This window comes from Canis lupus, chromosome 19, assembly GCF_003254725.2.
Source record: "Canis lupus dingo isolate Sandy chromosome 19, ASM325472v2, whole genome shotgun sequence".
In the NCBI taxonomy this organism is placed as follows: domain Eukaryota; kingdom Metazoa; phylum Chordata; class Mammalia; order Carnivora; family Canidae; genus Canis; species Canis lupus.
This window is the reverse complement of record NC_064261.1, coordinates 1,192,816-1,215,026: the sequence shown is the minus strand read 5'-3', so window position 1 is coordinate 1,215,026 and position 22,211 is coordinate 1,192,816. Positions and strand designations below refer to the sequence as shown.

At 50.0% G+C, this 22,211-nt stretch overlaps 1 protein-coding gene across 14 annotated transcripts in view; it reads right to left on the bottom strand.

Annotated features, from left to right (window-relative positions):
* INPP4B (inositol polyphosphate-4-phosphatase type II B) overlaps positions 1–22,211 on the bottom strand; it is a 707,387-nt gene that overhangs the window by 238,528 nt on the left and 446,648 nt on the right. For 8 of the 14 annotated variants that reach the window (XM_035702054.2, XM_025462335.3, XM_049097162.1 and 5 more), the window contains 2 exons: positions 7,042–7,092; positions 599–678 (listed from right to left, as the gene is read on the bottom strand). In XM_035702054.2, coding sequence (XP_035557947.1) covers positions 599–678; positions 7,042–7,092 — 131 coding nt within the window. Of the gene's footprint in view, positions 1–598; positions 679–1,005; positions 2,222–7,041; positions 7,093–22,211 lie in introns of those variants that run through there. The other 6 variants (XM_025462340.3, XM_025462339.3, XM_025462336.3 and 3 more) reach the window with 4 other exon arrangements.

Genomic DNA, 22,211 nt, shown 5'->3' with positions numbered 1-22,211 from the left:
TGTTTTTTTTTAGGAGTCTGTTTTAACTTATGTCTTACATGTAACAGGAGAGCAACCAAATGAGCTTAAAAAAAAAAAAGAGAGAGAGAGAATAATCAACTAATCATCAACTCACCCACCGGCAAACATATTCCAAACCTAGAACCTTACTTGGCTTAGAAAGTGACATTTTAAGAAGTAGCAGAAAAAAAATATTTAAAAAAGGAGAAAATCAACTCACCCACCTGCAAACATATTCCAAACCTAGAACTTTACTTAAAAACTGACATTTAATAAGTAGCAGAAAAAAAAGTATTTAAGAGCATGCTCATCATTTCGGTTGCTCGCACCAAAGCACCTGGCCACTTTGGGGACCGTGCAGATCTCCCCGACTACGGCTGCTGAGCCTTGGCAACGCGGGCCGTGAACTTCACCGTGAAGTTGGATGAATGATCGCTGCTTCGCTGGGCCTTCCTGCTGCAGAGACCACGGGCCGGCCGGGGTGACCTCTAAGTGGCTGCGAGAGCCAGGACCTCCCGCCCCGAGGTCTCAGCCAGAGTCACAGGCTACTCACCCGACAGCACTTCTGCAGACAGACAGACAGACAGACGAGACCCACCTCAGGCTGAGGGCGAGCAGCTGCTCCTTGGACCTCAGTAGCTCCCCAACGGTGAAGCTGGCATAGCCCAGGAAGCTGCGCTGAAAACAAGAAAGAACGGCTTCCATTAGCTTCCAAGTCCTCGCTGTCGCACCGACCCTACGAGCGTTCCGAGAAGGAAGCGCCGAGCCCGGTCGCCTGCGAGTATTTCCCCGGCAGACACACAGTCACCCTGACGGAGGCGCAGTGACACGTCCTCCTCCGGGGGGGAAGCCCAGGGGTGTCCGGGCTTCCTTTTCATTAAAAACAGAGAGCCCGGCAGCCTGGAAAGTAACCAGATCCAGAGGCCAGGACCTTCCTGCAAACTAACTTTCTTCCGCGCGGAAACCGAGGCCGAGGACAGGATGATAGACTTTTGATATCTTTACCGGAGCTGCCGCCGTCCCGATCACAAGTCCCCAAGCCCCTGGCAGCAGCGCCCTTGGACTCCACATATAAGCAAATCTGTTGGCTGCAGCTATTTTTATGTGGGACTCTTGTACAAGTTATAAATAGAAATGCTGTGTTTCTCCCCCATCACGGCGACGATGAAGAGCATTTGTTTCCTTTTGCCGTTTCTACACGAGCAGGGGACGATTTCACTCCAGCACACAGGAGAGAGAGGTACTTATTCGGTCACATTTTCTAAAATTGCTTTCTTAACCTATCACACTGGCTGTGGACTGTCTATGAATATCTCCCCTCTACGCTCGCGGACTCGTAATGTAAAGAATAAAACTCCAAATTGGTTTTCCTCTTCCAGGATATAGATCTTTCGTCCCTCTTTAATATTCCCGGCTGCTTCTGATTTAAAAGTCACGATGTTACGGTCCACCATAAATAGTATTTCTCGTTTCCCCCTCAAGGTCAGGAAGTGACCACGAACCTATCAAACCCAGACCATCCAGGCCACTGCTGCCCAACACACTGTGACGCTTCACAAGAAGTCAACACTACATCTTCTAGAAAATTCTATCGTCAAACAATTCTATCTGTTGCAGGTCTGCACCGGATCGAGAGCCTGGGCTTAAGGAGCCTAGGGACGATTCAGGGAAGACTGTGCAGTTATTTCGTACAAAAAAGGCTGCAGCTACACTTCACAGCTGTTAAGCTTAAGGAATAAAAAAATAAAATAAAAAAAAATAAAAAGCCTCAGGTCCAAATTTTTCTCCCCCTTTTCAATTTAGAATTTTTTTTTCAAAAAATCTAAAGGCGGGCATCTGACATACGACCCAGTTCTAAAGTCGGAGATGCTTGCGCTAGGAAGCATAAACCCAATACACTAACTGGAAACCCGAAGAGCCTAGACACCACCTCGCCGAAGCCAGGAGACTATTATGGGGCTAAATTACCAGGCGAAGGACATCAGGTGAAAATACTATTTGGGGGAAAAAATCTCTGATGAGACGTCAATGTGTGGGAGTGAAGACCGGAAAGGCGGTGCAAGCGCTCCATGAACCAAGCGCGAAGGAATTTAGGGTGACTTTCCAGCAAAGGGCAGAGAAGAGCCTGGGAACGACCCGGCTGGACCAAGGCATGACTGCCACTTCCTCAGAGACAGAGGATGGAGGATGTTCCTAGAACATCCGTCATGAGCACCCCTTCCCCAGCTATCCACTCTGCTTTTCTCTATTTCTTGTCCTGTTGTATTTTTCTTTACTGGCACTTACCACCATATGACATAGATATGTCTATTTAAGTCAAATTAAAATACATATTAAAATATGTATACTTGGGCAGCCCAGGTGGCTCAGCGGTTTAGCGCCACCTTTGGCCAAGGCCGTGATCCTGGAGACCCGGGATCAAGTCCCGCATCGGGCTCCCTGCACGGAGCCTGCTTCTCCCTCTGCCTGTGTCTCTGCCTCCCTCTCTCTCTCTCTCTCGTGAATAAATAAATAAAGTATTTAAAAAAATAAAATAATAAAATATGTATATTTGCTTATTGTGTAACTCCCTTGAAAATAACTGAGATCTGAAGCCCCACAAGGAGCCTTCCTTTGTGTTCCCACAGACTCCGACGGCCCAGCACATAGTAGGCCATGTGATAAACACCCGCTGACAGAGAAGGAATGAACGACTGGCATCAAACCTAGTGTGTCAGTCCGTCGCCGTGGTAGAGATGGATGTTAGAATGTTCTCTCTGCGGGCATCTACCAAGTGCTATCGTTAGCTGAAACGTGGGAAACTTGATGGGATGAGCACTGGGTGTTATGCTGTATGTTGGCAAATTGAACTGCAATTAAAAAAAATATGAAATAAAATAAAAAATAAAATAAAATAAAATATAAATAAAATAAAATAAAATAAATAAAATAAATAAAATAAAATAAAATAATAAAATAAAATATAAAATAAAACAAAATAAAACAAAACAAAACAAATAAAAAATAAAATAAAATAAAATAAAATAAAATAAAATAAAATAAAATAAAATAAAATAAATAAAATAAAATAAAATAAACATAGGAAATCAAAACGACTTTCATGTGCAGACCGGACTGTGTGTTGTTGCTGCAAAGCTCGCCGTAGCCTCTGGTGTCTAAACAGACAACTCTCTTGCTTCCTCTTTCCCTGATTATCAGGGTTTTAAACTCCTACTCCTCGCCCTTTCTCCTCACTCAAAGGAAGCTCTGAACTCATAGAGACTTCATGATGCCTCAAAATCTCACATTATTTTCTCTCCGCCTTTTGAGATTTCGAAGGTATGGATGGTTTTGGGGATTCACAGAACAGACTGCACATGTCACGACTGTCACTGAGGCCTTTTCATCCATGAAAGTGGCAGATGCCCCAGACTGGAATGTCGCAGGGAGGGACAGGTGGAGTGACTATTTTCAAACATGAGCAACACACACAGCCCGAGGCACAGCTGCTTGTAGAGTCGGGACCTCAGCCCCTGAATGTCCTGGACTGTCCGCTGCGGAGCCAAGCCCAGTGCCCAGGACAGTGGGGCCACGTGGTACGCCTCCTGCCTCCATCTAGGACTGCTCGCAGCAGGCCTAGGGCAAGGCCCCCGAGTCGGACTTTCCATCATCACTGGCAGCGACATGCCTCATTGCAAAGGATAAGAGGGTCGGCAGAAACCACTCAACTTGTTAAAGACTAATTTACGTAATGACATTATTAAAACATGTCAAACCGGAGGAGGTGTTATTTAGGTATAAATAAGATCTTATTCATTATACAAATAAAGTGCATTGGTGAAACCCGCAAAGACCGCGTCTAACCGTTCCGCACTGTGTCACTAACGGTGGAACTTGCCTGTATATTTACTTTCTAGCAGGTGTTTAGGGATTTGCTTCACCTCAATATAAATAAAACATCTCATTCATTTGCATGAATATTCACTGGCCTCCTGTAAAAAGAATGAATCAGAGGGAAACAGTCTCTGTCGCTGAAACCTAAGTCCCCATGGAGGGAAAGAGCACACTAAGGCTAATGTAAGAGAATAACTTAATCTAAAACTATTTTATATCTTTGCTGTCACTGTAGACATAACCATAGCATTTGAGAGAGGTTTTTCGAAGATTTTTATATTTCAGATACAACTCAAGGAATGAGCCTTTCCAGCTCTTCTTCTTCGGGGCTGTTTCTAAAATTCTCGTCATAAAGGTTTTAAACTGGAAGCTCTAATATCAGTGGAAAAATTTGAAAGATGAACAACAACAACAAAAAATTAGAGTCTCACTGAAGTTGGAGCTCAGAGGTCTGGAGTGTCATGTTAAATGTTATTCTGTCCAGAAAATGGAAATCTGGGCCATTAAATCACTCCTCCCGGCCCCTGGACTGGCTGTCCTCAGCGGGGACTGGCAGGCCCTGTTTGTCGTCACACGTCTGTGGTCTGGAAGGAGTCCCTTCACCATCCACAGGCCTGACCGCGGTACGAGGAAAGGCGCAGACGGGAACTCCATCTTTCTCATAGTTGTGGTCGTGAGAATCAAAGTGAGCAAGGCACTTAGCTCGTGCAAGTGCAAGGACTTAACCGCTTGCACGTGGCTCCAGAACCAGCTAATGTGCAGAGGCCAAGTTGGAATCCGGGTTTCTTGCTTCCCAATCCGGCATCCCTTGTCCCCATTACGCCGGGCTGTATTTCCAGGACAGGCTGCCGCTCCCTTTCCCTCCGCCCAGGCTCTCTATGCCTGCGCAGCATGTGGCTCTGACCTTTTTTGCTAGCTCGTGAGAGTGCCCCCCCGCCCCCCGCCGTGATCATTCTGGTGCAAGCAGCCAACGCAGACGGTCCCTGGATTGCTTCCTGCAGTTTCACTCACTCACCTGGCTGGAGAGTGACATCAAGCAGGGCGACCAACACTGGGGCGTCTGCCCCAATCCTGACGTGCTCTCCATAGAGAGTGACACGTAAGCAGTTGATCCCACCAGCCCCGCGGGGGCTCTGAGCAAGTCACAGGGTGGAGGACGCTCACTGGGGTTGCGCATCTCTCTGCAGAAGGCTCTCCACGCTCCCCGGCTGAGCTGCACTGCACAAGGAGCCGGAAGACCGCAGCCCCGTACTCCTTGCCGTGAGCGGCCGAGCCTCCGTCACCTGTATTCATCTCACAAAGCCTTTAATCAGGGTATAGGGTTCCTTTATGCCACAATTTTCAAGAGCCTCCTAAGCTTTTCCAAGCACTATCTAGAGCTGTACCATCCAGTGGGGAGCCATTGGTTGGAGCACTAGGCTTGTGGCGACTCTGACTTGAGGTGTGCTGTACGCATCAAATACACATCAAATTTATACAACATGGTATGAAAAAAAGGGTGTGAAATAATTCATTATTCATGCTAATTATTAATTAGCATATATAATCCCTTGACCTGATTATATTTTGTACATATTGACTTTAACAAAATATTAAAATTAATTTTGCCTGTTTCTTTTTAATTTTTTAAAAGCACGGACTAAAAGAAAATAAAAATAAAATAAAATAAAATAAATAAAATAAAATAAAAAATGAAATAAAATAAAATAAAATAAAAAATAAAAATAAAATAAAAAAATAAAAATAAAATAAAAAATAAAATAAAATAAAATAAAATAAAATAAAAAATAAAATAAAATAAAATAAAATAAAATAAAATAAAAGCACGGACTACTAGAAAATTTAAGATACAGTGGTTTGGCGCCTGCCTTTGGCCCAGGCCGTGACCCTGGAGATCCGGGATCGAATCCCACATTGGGCTCCCGGTGCATGGAGCCTGCTTCTCCCTCTGCCTGTGTCTCTGCCTCTCTCTCTCTCTCTCTCTCTGTGTGTGACTATCATAAATAAATAAAAATTTTTAAAAAATGAAAATTTAAGATATATAGCACACATTTGTGGCACCCATAATATTTTCATTGAAAAGTGCCTGTTTAGAGGTTAAATGAATATATCAATAATACGCTGACCTCTTCTCATAAAACTGCATACAGGAACTGTGGTATAAGTTTGAAAGGTCTTTGCAGAGCTAAAGTTGACAGCACTAGGTCAATATACAACATCTCCCACGGCAACTCAGAGGACAGGCCCTTTTTCATAGCCCATGTACTTTTCCTTCACCGTCAACTCTAACAGACATGGTTACAACAGTTTCCCATCACGTAAGAAGGGAAAAAAGACAAAGGAACTAGTCACAGTGAAAAAAAGGTATCAGAAAAAAAAAACGGGGGGGGCTCCTGGGTGGCCGTACGCACCCCGGGGAAGGGGGAGCACTGGCGCCCGAGCATCGCTGGGGACTTGCAAGTCCCTTTGGGTGGCTCAGGGCCCTGGCCTCGTTATAACAGCTTTTTTGGGGAAGATTTTATGTACTTATTTGAGACAATGAGTAAGCAAGTGAGAGAAATAGAGAGAGAGAGAGAGAGAGAGAGCGCGCGCACGTGCCCACAAGGGCGGGGGCAGAGGGAGAGGGAGACGCAGCCCCCCAGCAGGGACCAGGGCCAGGGTCACGACCTGAGCCGGGCGGGCAGATGCTCAAGCAGCAGCCCCAGGGGCCCTCGGCCTCCTTAGCCCAACTGGGTCCAGGCTCCTTCATCGTGCGCAGCCCAGGGGCCCTCGCCGGGGATGCCCCCACCCCCCAGCCTAGGCCGACCGCACAGTGTCTCCTGCTGCCCTCGCAATTCCCGCAGACTGCCGATGGGGCGGACCCGGGCCGCGCAGCCCGCACCTGCTGACCCCCGCCTGCTCCCCGGCCGGACCGCGCGGGGCGTCGCTCGTCAGCCCGGGCAGGGCCACTGCAGACTCGCCTGTCGGCCGCGAAGGTAAAAGCGGGTTCCCTTGAGGGCGCTGCCAGAGGCCGGGCCGGGGCTCCCCGAGGGGCCCGAGGCGGCCGGCACCCCGAGAAGCGCCCCCCGCAGCCCCGTGTCATTAGCTGCCACACGGCACAGGGGTGGACACCCACCCGATGACCTTGGGAATGACGCGTGTGCCCCTTTGAACATGGGAAACACTTACCCCGGCCTCCGGCGGGGGATCCTGGCGTTCAGGCAGGACACTGATTTGAACCTACAGAGAAAAACCAAACATTTTCTGTGTGATTTCGAAACAGGGCACAGGGCCGCAGCCCCTCCCAGCGCTGAGTGCCACGGTCCGCCGTGGCCATGGCCAGAGCCCGGGTTCACCACGACTGCGGCACCTTGGAGCACCTGCTGCAGCGCCTCGCGCCGCCAGTTACACTTGCTCAGCGCCCCGATTCGCCCACGTAGACACGACTCCGCAGCCTCCCCGGCCCCGCGTCTAACACAGACACAGCCGCGCCGTAGGGAATCCCCTTCACCCTCGCCCTTCGACAGTCCAGGGAGGAGCTGCTTCGAGGAGGGCCCTTCCATGCCCTCCCCACGAAGAGCCTCCCTCCAAACGGGCAGCGAACCCGCGGTCTTTACAGGCCACCCCTCCCGCTTGAGGGGTCTGGGCCAAACTGTCAGATACCATGACCGAAATTCATTTGGAAACTAATTCTCAAGTGGGGGGAGAGGGAAATAGGGTGAAACAATGAGCCGTCCGGGGAAGCTCTTCCTAGGTTTGCAGGTGCTCCCGGAAGCCTCAGCCCCTGAGATGAGGAGCGGATGCACATCTCCGCCGGGCGCTCCCGGGGACCTCGCGGGCCCCGGCTGCTCCTGCCCGCCCGGCCCCGGGCATCGGGTCTAACGTGCAGCCCAGTCAATGCATCTCCATTTAAGGAAAAAAATGTTTCAAATGAAAAGAAATCACACCGATCTTTCTCACTTAGGAAAGAGCCAGTAGGAGCAAGAAAGACATGAAGCCTGAATCCAGTAGATCCTAATTTGCAGTCAGGATTAGGAACGCAGAGCAGCGGACAGGCAAGCTGTGTTTACCTGGAGAGCAGAGGGAAAGCAGGACGGAAGGGGAGACAAGCCCCGGACACGACGGATCAGCGTCCTCGGGGTCATTCGGCCCCGGTCCCGACGAGGAGCAACAACACGGCCACTTATGACTGGCACTCTCTTCGGGTGCTTTCAGTCCCCACATGCCCGACCCTACCTGGTCCAGTCCCCCAGGTGGGGGGACACCTGGAACACTGCTCGGGGTGCCACAAAGGTTGAACCAGTTCCTACGGGCCGACTACCCTTCCACACGGTGTCCGCCTCCGTGGAGAGCGCTTGGGTGGGGGGAGCTGCATGATGCTCTTCCCTTGTGTCTGTGGGGCAGACCCTACACCATCGCTGGCACAATCTGTCAGTCCTGACGGCTCAGAACTGTTCACCAGAGCACAACGTGAATGACGGGGCAGATCTCAACAGAGTGAGCACCACCACTTGCATGCAGAAGGCGCTCAGCTCAGGATTCACGACAGCGCGCCCACCGGCTCAGGGCCCCGGCGCGTGGCGGCTGCGTGAACGTTCTCGGTCCGGGACATTCGGGTGTCCCGCTCCGACTCACGAGCTGGAAACCATCAGCTGGCCTCGGAGGATGAGGAGCCTCCGTATTAACAGGAGACCAGCGGGCCGTACAGCGTGTGCATGTATAGGGTCTCGCCCTCTTTCCCTCACACACGCACCCACCACGGCACACACAGAGACCGTAAACTCTCCGTCTCTGCGTCTCTCTACATATACAGACGTAGACAGTCCTCCCCCTTATCCACAGCTTCACTTTCCATGGGCTCATTATTACCCACAGTCAACCGCCCTTTTAGGAAGCAGAGGATCATCCTCATGATGCACCTTAAGGTCAGAAAGAAGGCCAATGCCGGTGTGACGCTACGTCATGCCCCTCACTGTATCTCAGCACACAGACATTTTATCATCTCACATCATCATGAGAAGGGTGAGCATAATACAATAAGATATTTATAGATAGAGAGACCACATGCCCATCACTTTTATTGCAATGCATTGTTATAATTGTTCTATCTTATTATTAGTTATTGTTAAACTCTTAATTTATCAATTAAACTTCATGATAGGCATGTTTGTATAGGAAAAAACACGGTATATGTAGGATTTGGTATTATCTGTGGTTTCAGGCATCTCCTGGGGGTCTTGGGAGTATCCTCATGAATTAGGGGGGACTACTGTATGCACATTCACACACTATACATATAGGAGACATATATAAAGTGTATATATATATGGTGTACACTATATGTATATAGTGCACATATATAAATGCCTAATATATATATATATACAGTGAATATATTCACACACGTATATATTTGCTTACGCATCCTTTTAAGAAAATATCTGACATCCAAATAACACCAGCCAAAGGGAAATGCTTGAATTTAGAAATACAGAGAAAGAAGTCAGACCCTGGTGGAGGTCAACCTATACAGGACTGCATGAGGCATGTGGAGACATATATATACTTTATATACACACATATCAAAATAATGTAATGATATGACATTGTGTTGATCCAATGTTGGATATAATATTGAATAAGGTAGTATAATATTCACAATTACTGCAATGTGGTTGTTAAATTGATATTGGTCTTAGCAGAACATATATTCCTTAGAAATATAAATAAATTGTTATAGAAAAAAAATATTCTTAATCTAAAGTTCTGCACTGTGAAAAAATCTAAATACATTCATGGACTAGTTTACCATTTCCAATGTGTGTACATGTGTGAAGGAGAGAGAGAGAGAGAGAGGAAAAAGAATGAACTTCCCTTTACATAGCAGAAGTATTTTTAAAAATGTATGTCACATTTTCCCAAATCAGGGCATGTTTAAAACACTAGCAAAGGGATGCTTGGGGGGCTCAGTGGTTGAGCGTCTGCGTTCAGCCTGGGGTGTGACCCTGGGGTCCTGGGATCGAGTCCTGCATCGGGATCCCTGCAGGGAGCCTGCTTCTCCCTCTGCCTGTGTCTCTGCCTCTCTCTCTGTCTCATGAATAAATAAATAAAATCCTAAAAAAAAAAAAAAGACACTAGCAGAGTTCCTGAATTAGAGGAATTGAAAAACAAAACTGTAAACCAGTTTTGAATTTTATGAAGTCAGATTTCCATATGAAACATTTGTTTAAAAGAGTTTTATACATAGACCTGAAACCTTTATATTTAAGGTCAATGGTACAAATGTTACGGTGTATCGGTTATACACTGATGATGCTTTCTCTTGCATAATATATATCCCTCCTTACAGTGAACACGCAGTAAGTGGCGAGTACTGGATTTACCAGAAAATAAGGTCCCATTCCTTCTCTTTGAGACTTCAGAGTCTAGTGGGTGGGACAAATATATGAATAAACTCAGTATAATTTAACACAGCCTTTATGGAAATGTGAGCACTTTTCTACAGGCATTCAGAGTAAGGAGTAACTAATTCAGACTGTGAATGTCAGGAGAGTCTGGGTATTGAAGGATGAGTAGGAGTTTTAGGCAAGGGAGATCATGACAAAGCAAACGGTGTTGCTAAAAGGCACGTGTCACGAGGTTGTTAAAGGCTATTCGTGTTTGGAAAAGAGTATTTATACCATAACATGAGGGTCATCAGGGGAATAGAAAGAGTTAAATATGTTGGGAAGAGAGTTTGCGGCCATTTGCTGTCCGTCATGCTATAGAACTGGAGCTTTAGGCAATGCATAGGCAACAGGAAGTCAGGTAAGAACCTTGGGTAGAGGAGTGACACTCTCAGAGCCCCCCGCAGCATCCCAGCTCTGCCCTGGGTCGCAGTGGAAGAATTATATAGCTTCTCTATGCCAGTTGCCTTTCGTCTTTATGTTAGTTATCTTTAGCATACAGTTCATGGTAGACCTCATATGTTGTTGCAGCACATCTCTCCAGCACTTGGAACAGTACCTGACACTGAGGTTTACCTCATTAGGACAGACTCTCCCCAGATAACCTCCTTTTCTTAGGAAGGAAGGGGGGGAGTGAGAGAAGAGGGAAGAAGAAAGAGGAAATGAGGGGGGATGGGAGAAAAAGAAAGGAGAAGAAGAGAAGAGGAAGGAGGGAACAGGAAAAAGAGGAAGATGGAGACAGGGGATAGGGAAAACTGAAGGAATATGTCACTGAAGAAACAACAAGAAACAAAAACAAAACCTTGGGCTGATTTAGATGAGGCCTCCCGATGAGGAAGGGATGAAGAGACGGCTGTCACTGCGACACCTGGAACACTCCCGCTCATGGGCAATGTCATGCCTCCTGAGATTTACTGGCCTTCCTCTGGAATTCATTTTCCCTTTTTGGGTCTTATTAGCAATCTTCTTCCCTGGTTTTCTTTATCATGCCCCTCCTTGTCCTTCCTGGAACGTGGAATGTATATCTGACTACACATTTCAAGTTCTTATAACTTCCTCTTGTCTAGACTTTTAGGATATCAAATAAAGAAAGATCACGTAATAGAAATGATGATGTAGATTATATATTCCGTCTTGAATGTTTAAGTTTCTCGTAAAACCAATTCAATCCTTTTTTTTTTCATACGCTCAAACATCGAGATACTACATTTACCTTGAAAAAAGAAAAAAAACCCAAATACCTGGTAACATATAGTGACTTATACTCAATCTTTCATGATATCCCTGTAGACTAGTTCGTAAGCTTTAATGGCTCCGAGCAACGGGTGAACGGAGCTCTGCAACACTCTCATCCACGGCCTGACCCACCCTAGAGTAGTCAGCCTTGCCATGGGGAGCATGGGGAGCACGGGGAGCACAGGGAGCACGGGGGGCACGGGCGCTGCTGCCAGAGAGTAGGGGCGGGGGGCCTGCTGTACTCCTCGTCGGTGACACTGAGGCAGCAGCGCAGCCTCAACGCCAGCCATCCCTGAGCATCCAGACCCAGAGAAAGGGAGGCCACGATGCCCCGACTCTACGCACCAGGGTCCCACACCCGGGCCTCGTGTGGTGAGACCATCTGCTCACTGTGAGGCGAAGCAGGAGCAGCTCTCGCCCGGAGCAGCTCGGCTGGAGGCATAGCGGATGGCACAGAATCCAGCAACAGAGAATCTACTTTGCTCCAAATTCATCCTACACTGCAGATCTCCGGCTTCAGGACCCACTCTCGTTTGAAGGGTTACCTCATTAGGACAGACTCTCCCCAGATAACCTCCTTTTCTTAGGCAACTGTGCCATGTAACGGGACCCAGTCCCAGGGGTACGTCTCAGGACTCTGCAGAATGTGTGCGACCTGGGGCAGCAGGCCTGGGGCCATGGCAGAAACCTGCCCACCACGAGGGTCAGTCATAAACTGCCGCTGGGCTAAAACACTGAAGTTTGGATATTTACATTTGTTTTGGCAGCCAGTATAACTTAGACCCTCCTCTTATTTTATTTTTCTTTAAGATTTTATTTATCCATGAGAGAGAGAGAAAGAGAGAGAGGCAGACACACAGGCAGAGGGAGAAGCAGGCTCCATGCAGGGAGCCCCATGCAGGACTCAATCCCAGGACCCCGGGGTCACACCCTGGGCTGAAGGCGGATGCTCAACCACTGAGCCCCCCAGGTGTCCTCCTCCATTTATTTTAAATAAAAATTTGGATTCCACTTATGGCTACGAAGAAATAAAGCCAAATAGCTCATATTAGATCCTAGTTCACTCTTTCAATGTCAGCTGACTCGCGTTAACTACATATTATGATCCAGTGACTCTTATAAACACGGGCAATCTCAGAGATTAAGAAGACAAGGTGTTTCTCACCCATAGGTAATAATGACAACATGGCAAGGGTCAGAACACAGAATTGTGAAGTATCATCTTCAATCGTCAGAGACTTAGCAGCTACTCTTAGATATTGATTTTCCAACTCTTTAATTTTTGTTGTGGATAGAAAATAATGATCTATGTACAAACTGAATGGTTCACACCCTAGAACCTTAGAGATGGAAGTGATCTTAGTGTGAACCTAGAAGAACCACCTCTGTGATGTGAAAACTTTATAGGAAATATCCCTGAGGGGTGCATTTAAATTTTCTCCCTGGACATGTTCCATCTCTAGCTCACTATCTTACTGATCAGTGTTCTAGAGATAATGTTGCAAATTCACCTGCCCAGAGGCTCCAAACAGGTTAAGGAAAGATGTGGGCTGAGCCTGAGACACCATAGGGAGTGGAGAGGAGTCTGGCAAAAATGGAAATCACATTCTTATTCTATGAAGAGCAACTATTCTGCTCCAAGTGATAAAAAAATTCCTGAGGAAAACTTCAATTATCAACAATGATTAAACCTAATTCTTTTGTAGACGGGCAATTATTAGTATCTATTTTTTGACAGAAAGTAGCCTGGTACAAAAGGTCAAATAGGTCCAGGACTGCTTCTGGGGGGGGGGGGGATGCAGGGGGGAAGTACTTTAATCCTAAAGCCATTGTTCTTAATTTCGACAGTGCATTACAATCCCCCGGAATATTTTTTTTTTTTTTTTTTTTTTTAGAGAGAGAGAGAGGCAGAGACACAGGCAGAGGGAGAAGCAGGCTCCATGCACCGGGAGCCCGACGCGGGATTCGATCCCGGGTCTCCAGGATCACGCCCCGGGCCAAAGGCAGGCGCCAAATCGCTGCGCCACCCAGGGATCCCCCCCGGAATATTTTTTAGTGCCAGTTTCCAGGCCACATTCTAAAATAATTAAATCGGAATCTCTGACGGAAGGATCTCGGCATCTGTAATTTTTAAGGCTCACTCTCCACTTAATTCCAATGCACAACATTAAGGGCTACTGCTCTAAGTCAAGGGCTACTGCTCTAAGTCAAGGGCTACTGCTCTAAGCTAAGGGCTACTGCTCTAAGTCAAGGGCTACTGCTCTAAGCTAAGGGCTACTGCTCTAAGTCAAGGGCTAGTGGTCTAAATTAAGAGCTACTGCTCTAAGAGAAATGAGATTGCCTTGAGTGTGAGCCTCATAAACTGAAAGTTTGCAAAAAATGTAGTAGGCGATGGCTGGGCAATGGAATATGGCGGTCTCGGGAAACAAATGTAGGCAACAACAACAACAAAATAACAGCCTCTCAGAGCTGGACGAGGTCTTGGATGTTATCAGGAGATGTTTTGTGAACATCAGCGTCCATACCTCACTTCCTACTGGCCTGCAGCTGGTCAGGACGGCCTGAGGACCGTCCCTTACAGACTTGCTATAGAAATGCAGGGTCTCAGGCTCACCTCAAACATACCGAATCGCAGCCTTCATTTTACTGAAGCTCCCAAGTGATTCACATGCACGTTCAAGTTTGAGAAGCTCTGGTCTAGAAGAGTGCTCATGAGTGAAATAGGTCACGGATGAGAATGGCAGAAATTCGTTTGCACAAAAACATGCTTGAGATAAGGAACAGGGCTTGTTCTTCCGGTTATGAAGGTATCTGTATTGTTTTTTTCTAAATGTCAAGCATCTGTAAAAGCTCCAGATAATGTTTTCTATCAGAGATGCCCTTCCGTTTCTTATGCAGATGGAGAAAGGGTTGCTCTCATCGTCAAGTCAAGGACTGACGCTCTGGGACAGAGCTTGGCTGGAATTGTTGTGAGACTCGGGGTGGTGGGCTGCATCTCCACTTCTCTCACCCTTTCATCGCCGCCCCCACCCCCCACCCCGAATCTCAAAGGTACGCGTCGCAGCCCTAACCACCAGAACCTCAGAACGTGATTGTATCTGCAGATAGGGCGATCAAGCTAAGATGAAGCCATGAGAGTGGGGGCTCTGATGCAACGTGGTTGGGCCTGATAAGGCCACCAAGAGACAGCAGGGTGTGAACCCAAAGGGACCATGCTTAGAGCCTGCAGGAGGGTGGCCGTCTGCAGGGCAAGCAGGGAGGCCTCGGAAGAAGCCAGCCCTGCCAACACCTGGGTCTTCAACTTCTGGATTCCTCTGCCTCAAAATACAGTTCTGCTGTGGAAGCCACGCAGCATGTGGCAGCTGGCTGGGGCAGTGGTAGCAGGTGAGCAGGGACACCGAGTCTACCCCGCTGCAGATGGGTGGAGCCCACCCCACCGGGGCCTTCGACCCAGGAGTTGCGGTGGTGCGTCCCTGGCCCAGCCGACAGCACTCGGGCCCGCGTGGGGTCTCTGTGGGGCTGCTCACTCAGAGCCCCTCGCTGCACCATTGGGCACACGGCTCTGGGGGCAGCGCCCTGGGACTCGGAGCCCCTCTGCTCCCCAAACCTGTCACTTCAGCCGCACAGAGACCCCAGGGCATGTGCTGGCCTCTCGGTGCCCCTGCCACGGTGGGTGACGCAGAACCTGCTGAGCTGCTGGCTGGAGGGCCCTAGTCCCCCCGGGGCAGCCCCCGGGCTTCTCTGCCGTGTCCCCCTCCTTGTGCAGCCCCCTGACGCCCTGGGGGGCTTCGTGGCTCCCTGGGGGACTCTGGCCACTTCCCAGCCCGCGGCCAAGCGCAGAATTCAGGGAGTGTCTTCCATGGAAAGGCGTTCACTGAGGCTGACAACCAACTGCGGGTCCCTTACTTCCTCCCACGGGGGGCGGGGGGCAGCCGTGCGGGGGGCAGGGGGCAGCCGTGCGGGCGAAGGCCTCCATCTGTTGGCTTGCGGGATCCAGGAATCCGCCAATGCCCCAGGAGGAAACCGGGGCTCCTGAGAGCACTGTGCCAACAGGCTCCCCCTCGTCCGCAGCCTGGGTTTACGGGGCACTTCCGTGCCTGCCTGCTGACCCGGGGCACCAGAGGGAGCAGGCCAGCTGCTATCTAGGGGGTGTCGGGGTGCCCGCCTGCTGACCCAGGGCACCTGCTGGAGCAGGCCGGCTGCTGTCTAGGGGGTTCGGGGTGCCCCCCTGCTGACCTGGGGCACCTGCTGGAGAAGGCCAGCTGCTATCTAGGGGGCGTCAGGGTGCCCACCTTCTGACCCGGGGCACCTGCGGGAGCAGGCCGGCTGCTGTCTAGGGGGTGTCGAGGTGCCTGCCTGCCGACCTGGGGCACCTGCTAGAGCAGGCCGGCTGCTGTATAGGGGGTGTCGGGGTGCCTGCCCACCTGCTGACCTGGGGCACCTGCGGGAGCAGGCCGGCTGGTGGGGAGGGGGGATGTGCAGGGTGGTAGGACTTGGGGGGGTGGCAGGAGGAGGACGCGGGGCCCTGGGTGGGGGAGGACTCGGCTCCCGCAGCTGCATCTACACATGCTGCAGCGTCCACACAGCCTGCACCCACAGCGGCCCCTCCACCGCCTCCCCCCCATGGCCCGTCCTCTCTGCTCCCCAAGACACAGCAAGAGCCATGCTGTCGGGTGGAAAAGTGGGAAAGCCATGAGGCCCGAGGCTCTGTGGTGGGGTGCACGGGGAAGCCCGCGACCCTCTGGAGACCTCCTCCCCTGGAACGAGATGGGCTCCGTTCCTCCCCGCCAGGGGATCAAGTGACTGCCAACCAGGCCTCGGGGGCCTCCGGGCCCCCTACGCCTTATCACCTCTTGCAATCCCCTAATCCTATATTGTATTATCATTGCTTTGCCCCTTTTACAGGTAAGGACACTCAGTTTCAGAAAACCGGATTCATTCGCTTACGGTCACTTCAACAGCAGCCTGAAGATCAGACTTTATTACGACTATTATTTTTGGCAGATGGGACTTCCAAGGGTTCCAGGGCCCCCAGGCTGCGGCCTCCACGCCCCGACGGCGCCCGTCGCTGTCTTCCCCGGGGCTGCCTCGTGATGGTTCCAAAGGCCAAGACCCTAGTGGCCTCGGGGAAGAGAAACGCAATTCATCACATCACATCACCAGGCTCGGAAACAGGCTCCCGACATCCTAGCGCCCCAGGAGAGCACGGCCGGGGCCACTGCACAAGCCGCCAGGGACGGTACCGCAGACACGGCAGGTGTAGACACATGTGCCGCTCTCCGAAGTCATTAGTTCCCGCACTGCAAGGCTAGGTGATCTGCAGGTGGCCATAAAACAAACTTCTGTGCTCCGCTCGGTATTTCGGGAGGCCACGCACAGCCCAGGTTTCCGTAACCCCCCCAGGGGCGATCACCGAGCCCCAGGTAAGGATGGACGGATTTCTGAGCTCAGCCCGGAGCGTGTGCACAGCTGAGCACCCACAGGGTAGGCCCAGGCCCAGGGGAAGGGCCCCGAGAGGCCCCGGGAAGCCGGCCCGTCCCGGGCATCATCTGGGGTGACGTCAGCCCCTCTGCCGCACCACCACCCTGGCTTCCTCCCCGCTGAATGTCGCCGGAGCTGCCAAGGCCCTGGGTCCCGGCGCCGCCGGCCGTGGGAACCACCTGAGGCGGCTTCCGAAATGCTGACGCTAGGGCCCTTTAGCTGACGTTGCTCGGTCACTTGGAAGGTTCCGTCACCGCTTTCCCTTTCCATTTAACCCTAAAACAACCCTATGAGGAAACGGAGGCTCACACTTTTGGTAGCCGGGGAAAGAGAATCAAAAGCAGGCTCCACGTCCAGAGCCCGACGCGGGGCTCGATCGCCCCACCTGAGATGGGAGGCTCAATGTTGGTTGTTTTGTTTTGTTTTTGTTTTGTTTTTTGTTTTGTTTTGTTTTTTGTTTTTTGTTTTTTTAATTAAACTCCAGTAGCCAACACAGGGTGAGCGCAGGATGCGGCGGCAGGGACCGCCAGCCGCGCCAACACCCAGCGCTCATCGCACCACGCGCCCCCTTACAGCCGCGCCGTCAGGCCCCAATCCTAAGTGACTGCGCACCCACAGGTGGGGGAGCTCGTGCTAGCCCGCATCCCGGTATTCCACAACCACGGCCTTCGCCCCGTCTCCCGCTGCCGCAGCTTGGGCTAAACTCACGCCCCGCGTCCCCTACACAAAACATGATGGGAGGTGGAAGGAAAGCTCACCGTCCCCGCCGCGGGGGGAAATGGGACGGAGTGGGGGGGGGGAGTCCTCCCGAAGGCGCAGGGCTGCAGAGCCCCCGAGTCTACCGCACGGAGGTGCTCAACCCAGCGGCGTGAACTCCTCTGGGGAAGTCGTGACCTGCATACCGATGCTCCCGTAGGAAGAACGTATTTGACGTTTCCGAAGATGGAGCCACGAAGTCGGGAACACCATCTGGTGAAGCCGAGGGCACCTTCTGCTCCCGTAAGGCAGGTGCACGCCCGCCGCATCCCGGGACACGAGAGTAGGAGCCAGGACACAGCGCCCGCCCGCGATTTAGGTCGCATCCAAACCATCGAGCAGCAGTTCTCCAGTGTGCTGCGACCGGAGGATCTGCAAGGCCTAAACCATTCCCATAATAACTCTAAGCTGCCTTTCTCCTTTTCTACTTTTCTCTCACGAGCACGAGCGCCTACGAGAAAGGTGATTTCACGACTATTAACTGGACGCTGGAGGGATCTGCAAAATCGAAGAACCATGCCAGTGCTCAGTACGCTCCCTTAGCTCTCCAGACTGCAGCCACTTCCGTGACACACATTATGTACGCTGGTCTGTGGGAGGTTTATTGTTTGTTATTTTCAATACGTTTATAAAGGTATATAAATTTTATCAATTTTCTTTTTTTTTAAAGATTTATTTATTTATGATAGACAGACAGAGAGGGAGGCAGAGACCCAGGCAGAGGGAGAAGCAGGCTCCATGCAGGGAGCCCGACGAGGGACTCGATCCCGGGACCCTGGGGTCACGTCCTGGGCTGAAGGCAGGCGCCAAACCGCCGAGCCACACAGGGATCCCCTCAATTAATTTTCTAAGTTTTGATTTCTAACATGGCAAGAATCCATAGTCCCCTTCGTTAAGGCTGGTCCGTGTTTGACTGATTCGATGCTTTTATGCGGGTGCAGCTGACACCCAACATTACCCAAGCTTCAGTAGCACGACACGGGGACTCGACGTCTGTCGTCGGTGACTCACATAAAAGCCCTCTGGGATTCCCAGCATCCGAGAGCACACGCAGGCCTTGAAGCCGAAAGCCTGATAGACCCTGCTACTGATGATCTTCAAAATTTGGGATTTGCCTTTCATATCTGCAAGGTCAGCCTTACTATTTTTAAGCAGGTTTTTTTTTTCTATTTTCTGCAGTCTCGCTCAGAAATGGATGTGATGGACGTGCCCTAGGGCAGCCACTGAAGTGACTGCAGTTCCCTGAGCGTGTCTTGCTCTTACCTGCCTCCATACCTTTGCATACGTCGGTCTTAGGTCATCCTAAAGATTGAGGAATATGGCTGCAAACACTGAGCGGTCACTTCCTGGACGTCTATTCCAGCATTGACAAGAGATAGGAAACCCCAAACCGGATAAAGTAGCAGGTTTGAATGAAAGGGACCCAGGGTGATGGAATAATGGGATAGCTGAATGGGGACACCTGGCCTATGGCGGTGGGAGCTGGTGACTTTGATCAAAACCCAAATTAAAAAAAAAAAAAAAAACAAAAAAAAAAAACAAAGAAGAGCAATCAGCTGAGAGACAGAGAGGGAGAGAGAGAGAGAAAGAGAGAGAGGAGAAGGGCAGTGCCCGGGAAAGAAATGGGAGGTAGAGTCAGAGAAAGGCAGGGCTGCAGTTGTAAATTTCCTGAAATCACTAATTTCTCGCCGGGTTTTGAGCCCCAGGACTCGTGTGATCTTTTTCCTGCTTTAAGAGTATTACGCTGATTCCGTGCAGAGAGCAGACTGCGGGTCCAAATGGAAAGGATGAACAACTAGGAGTCGCTGGCCAAGTAGAGCTGTATTACCATTATTCTACGTTTTCCGGAGTATAGGTCCAGCTAGGTTCGCAGGGTTTAGGGGGATAACCATGGGGTAGCCTCAAGCCATTAATTTTGTTCCCAATATTTATAGAAAGCACTTTGGTACTGACAGAGAAAGAAAGGTGGTGTATAAATCTCCTGGGTATACGGTTACATTCATCTATGAGGATAACAATGCTCGACTTGTCGTAAGGATATTTGTGGATGAATAGTCATTTAAACAAATTTAGCGCTGAACAATAAATGTTGTGCTAGTTATATCGTATTTACATCATATTGAAGGATAGCACGGCGGCTGAAATACGAGAATATCCAGAAAAGGCCTGGCACTGTAACGCCCGAGGGAACGCAGTTCCCTGAAAAAAAAAATTATGAATTAATTGAAAATAACAGAATTATAATTGCTGAAGACGCTTCTATGAATAAGAAGGTTTATGAAAAAAATAAATAAATAAAAATTTAAAAAAATTTTAAAAATTAAAAAAAGAAGGATTATGGATGGATTCAGCGCTTCCGGCAAGTACCTGTGACGGCGGAAATTGGAAAAGATCGTCCTTGTTGTCTCTTTGCATTTGAGCCATATCAGCCCGCGGTGATTCAAAGGCCCGGTGGCAAATAATGACACGCGTACAGAAGACGGGAAAAGAGAAGAACAACACCTTTAATTTTTAAGCAAAACCTCCCTTTTCCAGCACAAAGGACCATTTAGCAGGACTTCTGAAAAGCATCTTTCTATGTGGATACAACTGTGCACATCCCTGGGCCTGCCTTGAAATACACATTAGAAATCCAATTCTGGGTTTTTTAAGTTAGCGTGTGGCACGTTGTACAACTGCACTGGAGCCGCAGCGTGTGGGAGACAGCTTTGCCATTTCCCTTTTTTTTTTTTTTTAAAGATTTTACTTATTTATTCATGAGAGACCCAGAGAGAGAGAGGCAGAGACCCAGGCAGAGTGAGAAGCAGGCTCCACGCAGGGAGCCCGATGCAGGACTCGATCCCGGGACCCCAGGGTCATGACCTGGGCCGAAGGCAGACACTCACCTGCTATGCCCCCCGGACGCCCCAACAGTTAAAAATTCTTAACAATTGGAATACAGTGCATGTTGTGTGCTTAAAGTAAGTTTGTATTTAATATTCCTGCTGCCCCAGGCCTAATGAGGGGGGCTAAACTGTAACGAAGGGGCTCAAAAAATCTGAGAGGAAGCTATTTAAAACTAGGCACACGAAGCAAAGTCCATTCCCAGGGACACGAGAAACAAGGGACGCCTGCACAAGCCCTTATCAACCGTCCGCTCACCTCTGGGAGCGGCCCCTCCTGCGGTGTCACCAAGGTGCAGCGGCCGAACCCCCCCCCCGACGGGGGTGCGCCCTGTTGCACACAGCAGGTGGGACCCCGGGCGAGAAAAGGGTCGGCGGGCGGCCAGAGCCCCAGGCTGGACGGGCCCCTGGCCCTCAGGGTAGTGGTGCCAGCAGCCACTGGGGTGGCAGAGGGGCGGCTGCGACCCACGTGCCCCCACGGAGCCAGACCCCGGCCTAGCCCACCTGAAAGCCACCTACCCGAATCGGTAGCTTCTGCGGGATGAGGTCCCCCGGCCTTGTAGCCCCCAGGGTGCGGGGCGGGGGTCACGGGGGTCACTGGGGCCACGGGGGCGGGGGGGGTCAGCACAGCACAGACGCCAGGGGTGCAGACTGGGAGCCCGCCTACGGGAGCTCAGGGACCCACCTCTAAAGAAGCAGCGCAACGCAGCTGCACTCCAACCGGTAACTCGAAAATAAAACCATCTTTAGTCTCGTATCTCAGGGGTAAGACCATGTCTCAGAAAGCAGTGACTTTAATTAATTTTAGACTCGGCAGGACCCAACTGCCTGTCTGAGAGCACTATCTGTTCAATCCGAATCTCAGCGGCTGCTGAGAAATTCTTTTAAAATCAATGGAAACTTTGGTCATGGGAAAGCGGCAGGAGCACACGGAGACTCTGGTCTCATGACACGTCCGGGCTCCGGGGTCAGTTCGAAGTGCCCTGGCAGCCAGCACTGGATGCTTCAAAATCTTCTCTATCTTTGGCGTCTTTGATTGTGGGTCTTCACAGGCCACAGACCACGTTACACAGCAAAATGCTTAGGAAAGTATGTTCACCCGACGCGCCACAGAGCTGGAAAAAACCTGAGGTTGTCAGCACATCCTCTGGTCCATAAATAGACATTTATTACCGGGACTTCTAGACTAGAGTCAAGACTCTTACGGAAATCTTCCATTAAGGAATTTAAAGAATGTGTTCCAACTGAGCAAACTGAAGTTTTTCTGAGGGAATGAACCATGCCAATAATTCCACCCCCTTTTTAAAAAAGCTGATTTAGGGAAAAAAAAAAAAAAAAAGCTGACTTTCAGAAGAGCTATCTTGTGTAAGTTTTGTTTCACAGTGTATTCCTATATAATAGGATAAATAATACAACAGTCTGGGCGTACAGTACCACATATCAGGGACCTCAGGCAATTTTGTATTTAGAAAAAAGAAATTTATGGCACTATAATGAGACTTTATTCTTGGCTCTTTCCCTTAAAATAAAACATCAGTGGGGTAAACATGGTTCGACA